The sequence below is a fragment of the Vidua macroura genome, chromosome 6, assembly GCF_024509145.1.
Source record: "Vidua macroura isolate BioBank_ID:100142 chromosome 6, ASM2450914v1, whole genome shotgun sequence".
Classification (NCBI taxonomy): Eukaryota; Metazoa; Chordata; class Aves; order Passeriformes; family Viduidae; genus Vidua; species Vidua macroura.
Window position 1 is genome coordinate 37789382 of NC_071576.1, and position 12335 is coordinate 37801716.

The 12335-nt window shown below is 38.3% G+C and overlaps 1 protein-coding gene across 8 annotated transcripts in view; it reads left to right on the plus strand.

Annotated features, from left to right (window-relative positions):
* Positions 1-12335, plus strand: part of INO80 (INO80 complex ATPase subunit) — a 62101-nt gene that overhangs the window by 5862 nt on the left and 43904 nt on the right. For 7 of the 8 annotated variants that reach the window (XM_053979325.1, XM_053979332.1, XM_053979333.1 and 4 more), the window contains 8 exons: positions 1752-1937; positions 3204-3370; positions 3463-3530; positions 5608-5769; positions 7532-7652; positions 8889-9103; positions 10159-10212; positions 11683-11886. In XM_053979325.1, coding sequence (XP_053835300.1) covers positions 1795-1937; positions 3204-3370; positions 3463-3530; positions 5608-5769; positions 7532-7652; positions 8889-9103; positions 10159-10212; positions 11683-11886 — 1134 coding nt within the window. In that variant the 5' untranslated portion in view covers positions 1752-1794. The remainder of the gene's footprint in view (positions 1-1751; positions 1938-3203; positions 3371-3462; positions 3531-5607; positions 5770-7531; positions 7653-8888; positions 9104-10158; positions 10213-11682; positions 11887-12335) is intronic. The other variant, XM_053979329.1, reaches the window with a different exon arrangement.

The following is a 12335-nucleotide window of genomic DNA, read 5'->3' on the forward strand; positions in this document are numbered from 1 at the left end:
GGTGTTGCTAAGTTCTTCTGGAAATGAGGATTTGGTGACAGAGTTCAGTCATTCAACTGCTGTCAGGTATGCAAAGACCTAATACGTAGAAAGCTTCAGTCTAAAAATTATTTTTATCACAGAGCTGTTACCTTGTCTAATGAATTCTGGTGTGTTATTGGTTATTCTCTGTGGATAAGGATGTTAACTCAAGACCCAGTATTTATTAAGAAGAAATGCAATTTGCTGTTGTTCAAGAACACCCATTAGTCTTAAGATGAGAATCACTTATCATAGTTTATTGTAACTTTGAAGTTCTGAATTTGTTCTGTAATTTTGGAGGATAAGAGAGAAGGTTAGATGATGGGGTTTGGATCTGTATATGTGAAGAGAGAACAACTTGAAGATTGGATACTCAATCTGGATGTTCACTTACATAAGCATAAAACAATTTAGTCGCTGATATAATAATTGAACAAATATATGTCTTTCAGTAAATTAATATGAAGTTTGCTTCAGATTTTGTAGTATTTTTAAGAAGTGATAGAAACCAGGAGAATCCGTCAGAAGAGCAATTAATCTAAGTCTGACTGGTTTTAATTTGAGCAAGCTGTTCTAGTGAGAGGTGTCCCTGCCTATGGTGGGGGTTGGAACTAGATGTTCTCTAAGGGCCTTTCCAACCTAAACCATTCTATGATTTTTGTCCTCCACCAGAAGTAAAACCTTAAGATATTTATTTGTTTGTTTGTAAATATTTAAGATCTTGACAGCACTTTGATTTATACAGTAATAACTCTGGCTTTGGAAATCATGTACCTTTCTCACTATTATTTTAACAGTGATGACATCTTTTGTAGTCAAAAGTAAAATTTGAGTTGACAGAGGTATTACTGTAACAGTTGTTATGATGTTCTTTGTAGTTGAAGGAAGAGAAAAATGCAGTTGACAGAGCAATGAAATGTTTTGATACCTTTGTTTCTAGAGTATGTAGTATGCAAATATTGCAGGGGGGGTGCATTTGGCTTCATTAAGAATCTTAAATCCAGAGAACAAATAAAAAAAATAAAATCAGGTGGACAGTTTCTACTAGTTGAAAAACATAATGCTGGAATACGTTCTACATTTGTAAATATTAAAAAGTATGTTGCAAGTTGCTTTTTATGTATTTTTCTTTAATAAAATAACAGTTGCACTTTAGAAGGAAAAGGTTTTGGTCAAGTATTTGTAGCTTGTTTGCCAGCAGCTAACATTTATATTTTCAGTGCTGAAAGAGCATTGCTGTAAGGTAAAGGAGAAATATTAGAAGTATTCAGTAGACTACAGCTGTGAACTGAATGGTAAAAACAATAGAGGAACAATATTTTTAGTAGTTCTTTCTTATTGGAGTCAGTTATTATATATATGCCTTCTGTTCAGGGTTAAACATGTTATCTTTAATAATGATGAAAGCTTACTTTAGTAGTTGCTTGAGGACTGTCATCATAATACTTTGAATTTCTATGTCACCACTTGGATTATCATACTAGGTTAAAACAGTGCTTGTTCCTATCAAACAGCAACCAACAAAGTCATAAACCAGAAAACTAGGAATCTAGTTTGTGGCTGTGGTTGTACTGGGGTGGAAAGCTGAATGGCAGTTTCTCTTTGTTTACTATACCTGTTAACTACAACCTAAGCTTTTGCCCAGAATTGTCTTGGTAGATCTGTCTGCTCCCCAGCTTTGCTCCTTTCAGAGGAGTTGTGGTGCTGATGGCCATTGTTTCCTTTTACAGCTGTGTGTTCAGAGGCACTTGTGCATGAGGAGAAGTTTGTTCTATGGCCTCAGAGCTGGGTGCCAGGGAGGATGGCAGCTGCTCAGAGCTGGCAAAACCCCTCTATCTGCAATACCTGGAAAAAGCTCTGCAACTGGATCAGTTCTTACGACAGACGTCTGCCATCTTTAACAGGAGTATATCCAGGTACCAAAAGCTTTTCTACTTTCCCTTGGGAGTGCCAAGGAAAGATAGGCATTTTTATAATATTGTTCCCCACCAACACCATATTAAGAATTTATCAGTGACTTGTTGATTAGAAACACTTCTGCTTTAAAGGAGGAAAGGTCACTTGGATTGCTTAGCCTAGAGAAGAGGAAATCTAAAAAATACTATTAAATTTAATAATAAATCTAGCATTAGCTTTGAGTTCTGAAACAAAGCTTTTCTGATTTCTTCTCTCTGGTGGCCACTGACAGGACCTGAGGGAATGGCATGAAGTTTTGTCAGCGGAGATTTAGGTGGGATATTAGGGAAAGGTTCTCTATCCAGAGGGTGGTTGGGCACTGGAACAGGTTCCCCAGGGAAGGGTTCACAACACCAGCCTGACAGAGTTCAAGAAGCATTTGGACAGCACTCTCAGGCACATGGTGTGATTCCTGAGGACTCTCCCGTGCAGGGCCAGGAGTTGGACTTAACGGTTTTTGTGACTCCCTTCCAACTTGGGATATTCTATTATTGTACGAAAGATTATGGACTGTGCTTCTCTCAGTTCATAGTGAACCGTAGTGTGCTACCAGCTCATGTATGAATTAGTACAATGTTTTAAAGCTCTTTTTTTGTAGCTGAGTGGCCAAAACTTTCTTTGCCTGCAAAAAGTAGAAAGAGGAAGGGCTAAGTATATTTTCAGGGACACTTACAGCCTTTAGTCATAAAGAAAATGGAAAGACTTGTCAGATGCAGAATTTGTGTAAGTTGTAGCCATGAGGCGTCATCAGTGTGTGTTTCTGTCCCAAAACAATTGCATATTTAATTCCATCAGTGTTTCAGAATTGCAGAGTTACAGAACTGGTAACAGAATGGGCAACAGATAATAGATACATTTATAAGCACATATTAAGAGCCACAAAAAGATTAGAAAAGGTGTATCTACATTTCTCATGTGTCCCAGTGAATATGACAATATTTTTCTTTGGTTTGACTTGCATAGTTCACGTTTCTAAAACTAGACACCTAGTTAAAGACTGGAGGTGCAGGTTGATAACATAGCCTGGCTGATCTCATGATTAACTATTGCTAAGGGGTTAATTGGGAAATTATTAACAGCAATATTTCTAATGTGTAAAATTACATCTGAATCTGTCTCAATTCCCAAGCCTTTAGACAAATGCCCATATGTAAGAAAGTTGGATGGGCATCTTCTCTTCTGAATATTTTCCTGTCATTGCCACTGTATTATGGATCTTCTTGCAGTGATGAAAGTGAAGATGGATTGGATGACAATCCTTTGCTGCCTCAGTCTGGGGATCCCCTGATGCAAGTTAAGGAAGAGCCTCCAGACTCCTTTCTTGGAGAGTCTTCTGGAGCAGGGAATTCTGGGATGCTGAACACACATTCCCTGAATGGAGTACTCCAGCCAGGTAGGCATGTACTAGGTTGAATCTCTGCTTTCTTTGGGTTAGTCTGGAAAAGCATTGTTTCTTAAGAACTTTTTTTTTTTTCCTGTAAACAGAACCAAAGTCTGAAAAAGGGAGCTTGTATAATTTTTCCAAACTGAAGAAAAGCAGAAAATGGCTGAAGGTAAGAATGTTGGAAAGAAATGCAGCTATTGTTGAATCTGTGAGTAGAGTTACCCACTTAGCCATTCTCAGTCATTTACTGGTAGTCCTGGCTAACCAGGGGGGCCCAAGCTGACTGAAAGTTTGCAAACATGACAACCATTTACAAGAAAAGCTGGCAGGAGGGTGTAGGGAACTACAGAACTGCCAGCCTGTCCTTGGTGCTCTGAAAAGTTATGGAGCAGATGATCTTGAGTGTCATCACGCAGCATGTGCAAGATAACCAGGGGATCAGGCCCAGCCAACATGGGTTTATGAAAGTCGGGTCCTGCTTAACCAACCTGATCATACTCTGTGACAAGGTGGCTTGCCTAATGGATGAAGGAAAGTCTGTGGGTGTCTGTCTAGACTTCAGTAAAGCCTTTGACACCATCTCCCACAGCATTCTCCTTGACAAGGTGGCTGTTCACGTTTGGATGGGTGGCTGGTTTACCAGGTGAAAAACTGCATGGCTGGGCCCAGACAGTGGTGGTGCCTGGAGTTAGATCCAGCTGGTGGCCAGCTCCAGTGGTGATCCCCAGGACTCAGTACTGGGCCTGGTCCTGTTTATTGTCTTTATCAATGATCTGAATGAAGTGATCAAATGCATCCTCTGTTACTTGCAGACAAGTTGGGTGGGAGTGTTGATCTGCTGGAGGGCAGGAAGGCTCTGCAGAGGGATCTGGACAGGCTGGATCATGGGCCAAGGCTGATTGCATGAGGTTCAACAAAGTAGATGTCCTGCCCTTGGGTTACAACCCCATGCAACACTACAGGCTGGGGGAGGCGTGGCTGTAAGGCTGCTCAGCAAAAAAGGATCTGGGGGTGCTGGCTGACAGCAGCTGAACATCGAGCAGTGTCCAGATAGCCAAGAAGGCCAATGGCATCCTGGCCTATATCAGCAGTAGTGTGACCAGCAGGACCAGGGCAGTGGTTGTCTCCCTGTACTTGGTGTCCTGGTGAGGCCACACCTCAAACCCTGTGTCCAGTTTGGGCCTCTCACTATGAGAAAGACATTGAGGTGCTGGAGCGTGTCCAGGGAAGGCCAATGGAGCTGGTGAAGGCTCTGGAGCACAAGCCTTAGGAGGAGCAGCTGAGGGAGCTGGGGATATTAAACCTGGAGAAAAGGAGGTTTGGGGGGAACTCCCTGAAGGGAGATTGTAGTGAGGTGAGGATGAGTCTTCTCTCCCAAATAACAAGCAATAGGGCAATAGAAATGGCCTCAAGTTGTGCCAGGGGAGGTTTAGATTGTATAATAGTAAAATTTTCTTCACTGGGAAGAATGGTCAGACATTAGAACAGGCTGCCCAAGGATGTTTTGGAATCACCATCCCCGGAGGTGTCCAAAAGCCACGTGGATGTGGCACGTGGGAATGCAGTTTAGTGGTGGACTTGGCAGTTAGTTTACATTTGGAATCTGAATTACGTTTAAATTAAACTAATCTATTGTAAAATGTATTAAATGGAGATTTCGGACTCGACTGAAACTTAGATTTTAAATTGAACTCAGTACAAGGTCTCAGTGAGGATGGCAGAAGAGAGCGGAGTGGTGGTTCTATGCTGTCTTTGCCTTTTCACTGTATTGTAGCCATCTGAAGTTAGCAAAAACATGTTGCCAAGAGGTTGAACAAGAGCCAAACTTGCAGAAACCGATGCAGGTAGAAATGGTAGAATAGTGGGACAGATTACAAATGGGGTAGGGAAGCCCCTGCAAACGACACATCATAAAATACCCCTGCTGTTATCCTGGCTTTTCTCACTGCTGCTTTTCTGAGACCACAGACAAAGTGGACTAAAATGATTTAACTATTACAAACTAACAGAAAACTACTTTCCTCCAAATCAGAAAATGTGTATTGAATTCACTGCTATACTGGGTCTGCTCCTCAGAAAACTATTTTCTATGAGTCATTTTAGATGGACACTTCATTAGTGCTAAGTATTGTTTGGTGAGACCCACACCCCTTTTTTAGGTATATGCTGAAGAGTGCTTTGCATAAACAAACAATTGAGCAGAGGGACTTGGGATTGTTAAATTAGTTCCCATTTATTCTTGTTAGAGTATCCTTCTGAGTGATGATTCCAGTGACACAGATTCACCAAGTGATGAGGATGGAGAGGAGGAAGAAGAATTTTCTCTTTCAAGGGAGGAACTTCATGATATGCTGCGATTACACAAGTATAAGAAATTGCATCAAAGTAAATATAGCAAAGACAAAGAGGTAAAAAGTCAGAATTTTTACATTTTCTTGATTTTTATTCTTTCCTTTAACTGCATTATTTTAACTGCTCTTATGTTTTTGTCAAAACTCATAATTTTGTGAACTGGAAAATACACTGTTTGGTAGACAGTAACTGCCTAACAGCACTTTTAGTCAAGGGTTATTTAATCAATTACGTACATAGAATGAAAGATGCTGTGAATCTGTCAGTAATGTGTGTAACTAGTACTGGCACATGTTATATATAGCTTCCACAGTGCTCTGTCCCAGTCACTAGACCAAATACTGGGTGTTAGAGTGCAAGATTTGGATGATATATAAGCAATGTATATGAAAATGGAGATGCTGCAAGTTAAATTCTAATATAGGTAGTAGCTGCTATTCAAGTGTATTTATATCGTAATTGAAGTGATGAATAGTAAGGTGATGTTTACAATCTTTAAAGGGAGTGCCCAGTTTACTACCTTGTAATTTTCTGTCATGATTTGAGGTTTTACTTGACTCCTTTTCTTTCTTTTTACCTTCTTTTTGTTTGTTTTTGATTTTCTTTTGATACTATTTTTCTTTTCCTTAGAAGAAAATTGTCTGCAGCATTCTTGCATTTTTCTTAATAGTAAGCCAAATTCCATGGCTGCTTTGATTCTGATATTTCTTCAAATTTTAAGGGCTTTTGCAGAAATGTTCACTGCTGATTTGAATTGCAGCAGAAAGTATTAGATGAAGGAGGTTATCCTATTCTGTTATGTGAGAATGTGTATGAAGTTAAAATTTGTCTTCCTGTTTCATATTCCTTTCAAATTTCGCCAGAAGAGTGAAGAAATATTTTCCCACACAGGTCTTTGCTTCTCTCTCTGCTTCTTTCCTTTGTTTACTTGTGAAGCTCTGAAACAATATTGTGTTAGCTTCTTGAAATATTGCATAGCACACAAACATTGATACACCACATTTTTACACTGGTCATCATTTTGTTAGATTTTACACAAATACTTATTTCCAGACTTGTAAGAAATAATACTCAGTGAAAGTAACCAGCGAGTGTATTGTTAGATTAGCAGTACACAGTTATGGAGGGAGAGGAACATATATCAGAAAAGTTTGTTTATGCTTGTGATCTCACTTTTCAAAAATCTTCTATTAATTTAGAAGTATGCTTAGGTTTTAAATAGTTAATTTCTGAGCAGTACTGCCTTTAATTTGCCTGTTCATGTGTAACCTGTGTGGAGTTCTTCACTACTTCATTTGAATAATGCTGGGAATATACTGGCATTTTTCATCATTTAAGGGAAAAATGCTGAGGCAGCTATATTTTTACTTGACAGTCTGAGTGTTCAAGTTGTTTGTCCTTGTGGAAATCTTATAAATGCCTTTTCTTTAAACCCATCCTTTTACATCCTTTGGAATGATAAAGTAGAACATGTATGTAATTTGGGAATGCAGGCAAAACAAATATTAGGTCCATAATTGGACCTCTTCGTATAATGTTTTGTCTTGCTGGGCAGCACCTGTATGGAAAAGACAGAGCAGTATGTTTTGAAAGTGCAACCTTCACTGCATGCTCTTCCCTCTTAACCAGGTGGGCTTGGTTCCCAGTGCAGAACTTGGAGGCCACCCATGGGAGCAGTGGTTTCACTTTAGACAGTCTCTGACAGTTGATAACAAATGCAAAATATGGAGAAGTGCTTGCTTCCTGATCTCTTCTTTATGTTCAGGATCTGAGCTTGTTTAGGGGCTGTCTCTGTTATCTGCTCACTCTCCCCTTCAGTTGCAGCAGTACCAGTACTACAGCGCGGGGCTGCTCTCTACCTATGACCCCTACTACGAGCAGCAGCGCCACCTGCTAGGGCCCAAGAAAAAGAAGTTTAAAGAAGAGAAAAAAATAAAAGGTAAAGTCACTAACCTTATGCTTTTAAATGGCTGCTGTGGTTTTATTTCTTTCCTACGTTGTTTCCTTTGATTAAACATAAATGTTCAAAACTTGTGGGTTTTGCAGGGAAATACCAAGTTCTGGCAAAGAAAAATGTCTTCAGAAAATATTATGCTTTATCATCTGGCTTCTAGAAAGCTAGGGTGGAAAATAGGTGTGTGACTGGAGAGTTCATGGCTTAAGATTTTCTTTGTGGAACTTACTCAGTGGTTTGGAATCCATAAACATTGTTTCATATCACAGTCCATGTACTCAAGAGTATTTTGAAAACATGATAGGTCTTTGAAAAGTTTAAGAACTTATCCAGTACTGCTGCAGTTATTCCTGAATACATAGTTTTAGTGATCAGGAAGTTACAGGGGGTGAGTGTTTTCTGGAAAATAGAGGGAACTTGGAGTTGATGTTTGATGTCAGTTAGTATGGAATTATACCTCTGACATAACAGCTGGAGTTTCTGAGACACACATCTGCCAGGAAGTGCAGTTTCCTTTCTTGTTTGGGCTGGCAGTAGTTGTAAATCTGTAAGGAAGCAGAGAAGGCTATGAGCTGTCAGTGTAATGTGAACTCTCTTAGTGTAAGTACTTAAGTTTGAGCTGTGTTTTAAAGGGGTTATTTCAGGCTGGCTTCCATTCTTTTTGTAAGTTCCTTTAACTGTGGTGGTTTTTTTCTCCATTAATCTTGCAGCATCCATAATTTTGCATACTCACAGTGAACATTTTTAATATCTGATACCAGTATCAGTTTCCTCTGAAAGCTGGTATGACATGACAACTTGCCAATCTCTTTCAATGTAATCTTCTCTTTGCTGAGAAGTTTGCTTTGAGACTTATTATACCAAATGATAATGTTGTCACCTTTAAAAGTCTTACCTTTACGTATCTTTAAGTAGAATTTTGCTGCAAAGCAAGAAACATGCACCAAGTCCAAGATATTTTAACTCTAAAGGCATGTTTCCCTGGGTGGAAATAATTGCATTTCACCCCTCTATTAAACAGGAAAAACTTTCCATTATAAATTAATGAGAAAATATCTAATAGTATAAATTAATTGTACCAGAATTGGGAAACATGGATACATTTGGCTTTTTTGTTGGTTCCACATATAAATTGACTAGGATAATTTACTCAGGAAAGGCGCCTGATTAAATGTGCTCCAAAAATAGAAATGTATTTTTATGATTATTGTTGCCATGCAGGCAAGTTGAAAAAAGTAAAGAAAAAGAGGAGACGGGATGAAGAACTCTCTTCAGAGGAGTCACCACGACGCCACCATCACCAGACCAAAGTTTTTGCCAAGTTTTCCCACGATACACCACCACCTGGGTCCAAGAAAAAGCATTTGTCTATTGAGCAACTTAATGCACGTCGGCGCAAAGTGTGGCTTAGCATTGTTAAGAAGGAGTTACCAAAGGTGAGCTTGAGCTTGGCTAATGGCAGTAGATCAGTACTGATGCAAGAAAATGAAATGGCAAATCAACTTAGTGGGGACTTGACACTTGGAGTAAAGAAAGACCTGATTTTTTTCTTGTGGTCATTAATTACATAACTGGAATTCTGTAATCCATAAGCAACGTGTAGTTGAAATATCACCAGTGGTACCTAAAAGGATCATATAGTGCTTTGCCATGGCTATTCAACCCTCAGCAATGAAAAATGCAATAAGCTCTAGCAGGTACTTACAATGATCTACAGGATGGCAGTATAGAGCAAACCAGTATCTAGGTTTACAGTAAAATTCAGAAAAGGGTGTGTGTGACTGTGTTTCAGTCACAGCACCTATGTTTTTCAAACCTTACCTCAGAAACAGATTAGGGAGAAGTGTTTAAATCATTTACAGTAAAAGCTTCAGGCACATTTGAAGCAGAAGGCTGGTTTCACTGTTGGTCATTTTCTGAGATAGAGTGGACCTTAGAACTTGCTTTTTGAAGTGCACAGTTAACAGACTTTGAATTCTAGGAAGTTACAAGAAGTCATGACTGTATCATCCTTTATGAACTTAAAAGCTAAATAAATGATATGTGCAGATACCACATATGATATGTGAGAGAGACCATATTTTTTCAAAAGATTAATTTTGATCATGTGAAGAACATGGGAGCTACATAAATTCTTTACATCTTTGGGAAACAGTGGAAAATATTGTTGGCCTTAGTGATAAAAATGGAATAGGAGAACTCTGCTTTGCAACCGTAGTAATTAAAGAAACAATTGTGAAAAAGGAGGTGTTTTGCATGCTTTCTTCAGGATTTGGAATATATTTATGTATTCCTTCAGTAATTTAGGGATGAAAAGCTGTTTCAGTCAAAATGAAGAATACTTACAGTACCTATTCTCAGTTAAACAGCAGTGTGCATGACCGAATTGAAGTAAATGGTACTTGTACCTACTGAAGACTTGATAGTGAGTTTTTAAAATACTGTGAAGCCATTACCCCTTTACTAATTTACAGGTTGTGCTCTTTTACAGGCATACAAACAGAAAGCTTCAGCCCGTAACCTCTTCCTAACCAACAGCAAAAAGGTGGGTGGTGTTTAATTTCATACTGTTCCTTGTACTGGATGTAATAAGCAAACTTCTAACCTTTCTATGTTTCTTCTGTTTCTTACAATACTGACTATACTAGCAGGGCAGTATAGGAGAAAGCACTGTATACAAGTAATTGTGATTTATTATAAGCCTTTTCATTTTTTAGTTGTGTTGTTTTGTTTTGTTTCATAAGCAACAGATGAAACAAGCAACATGAGTTCCTTTCATGAGATCTTTCTGGCTTTTGAAAGATTTAGTTTGTACATATTAAATTTACTAATCTTTGATACTGTACATTAGTGGCTTTGGTACACTTCGACTTTTGAGTTGCCCATATATCCTGCTGCTTAAAACCTGCTGGTTTTAAGCATTCTGGATGAAATCAAAGGGGCTCTTGCAATATTAAGTGCTTTAATTTAGATAAATATGTAGAGGACCTGAGATTAAAAATAGAGCAGTTTTCAGCTTAAGTGATTGCAAAAGCAATCCATCTTCTTATCAGAGTTTCTCTGAGAATCAACATTGTTTCTACCTAGAGAACTTTGCTTACAAACACTGGGTAACAGCTTTCTGAGCACTTTTCAGGGGGTTATGCTCACGTGTCTGATTCATTTATATGGCTAATGATGAAAAGATAATCAAGTATATGACTGAGAATTGTTAGAAACAAGGTGATGTAAGAATTTTCCTGTTCTGTATATACATTATCGAGAAAGGGAGCATTTTCTATGTAAGGGATGTAGAAAATGGGACTTGCTTGTATGTTTAAGAAACTTGGCCAGTGGAATTTACTTGTTTTAAAGTTCCACTTTTTTTGCCTTCATTTTGTTTTATCATTTGAAATCTGTATATTAGAATTGTTGATGTGCAAATTTTGGTGGAAGGAAAAACTGTCACAAACTAAAAACCCCAGCAATTTTGATCACTATTACGATGACATAAAATTATTTCTACTTGAACAAAAAAAATTGCATTTTCTTATGCTTCATAAAATAGTAGCAAAACTGTAGAATGTTCCATCACTTTTCTGTGTATTAATGTGAACAAGATTGTGTTCCACCAATACTGCTATTCTTATTCTGCAGTATTCTTAAATATATTCTTATTGAAGTGAAAAAATAACCCCAGAAAAGTGTCAAGAAATAGGTAAGAGCTGTAGGTAAGCCTTGAATTTTGTTCTTCTGAGTCCCTTTCAAGGCCTATCCATCAGATCAGTCTTTTAAGTATTATGCCATGCTGAAACTGTCTTCAGATTTTATCTTCTCCACCATCTCAGAATTTTTTTGGAAGATTGCATTCTCTCATGCGATTTCAGAACCATTGCTGCCGAGTAAAGTATCACAATTTTTTTTTGTTCTTTTGAAGTATCAGACTTGATTATAATTAAATCTGATACTGTTTATTGCTGGCTTTCTTTACAATCTGCCCATTTTACCACTGTTCCCAAATCTTATTTCTTTGTAGCTGGCCCACCAGTGCATGCGGGAGGTCCGTAGAGCTGCTATCCAAGCCCAGAAAAACTGTAAGGAAACTCTACCACGAGCGCGTCGTCTCACCAAGGAGATGCTTCTCTATTGGAAAAAGTATGAAAAGGTGGAAAAAGAACATCGGAAACGAGCTGAGAAGGAGGCTCTGGAGCAACGCAAGCTGGATGAGGAGATGAGAGAGGTACAGCAAAGTTACAGAATGCTGATTTATAATATGCTGAGGAGACACAGAAGTGATTGGATAATTTGAGTTTCTAAATCCAAGCCATGGAATTCAGTTATTTGTTCTGTTTTGGTGCTATTCCACATATATCTTCTGCTGTCTTATTTTTCTTTACATAATTATTCTAATGTTAGCAAGAGGTGATTTAAAAAACCTTTCAAATTGCATAAATTCTTTATAATTGAGTGAAATTGAGGAAGGAATCAGAGAAGCTGTGCATGTCTCACAGGCATACACAGCTCAATGTTGGTAAGGGCCAACATTTTGTGATGGTTTGTACATCTTTCTGTGTCCAGAAGGGATGACACCTTTTCATTAACATTGAATTTTTTTGTCCTGTTCTTTTTTATTTTTCCCTGCTGTAAGATGATTCTGTCGGTTATGTATGCAGCACAGAATTTTTCTGT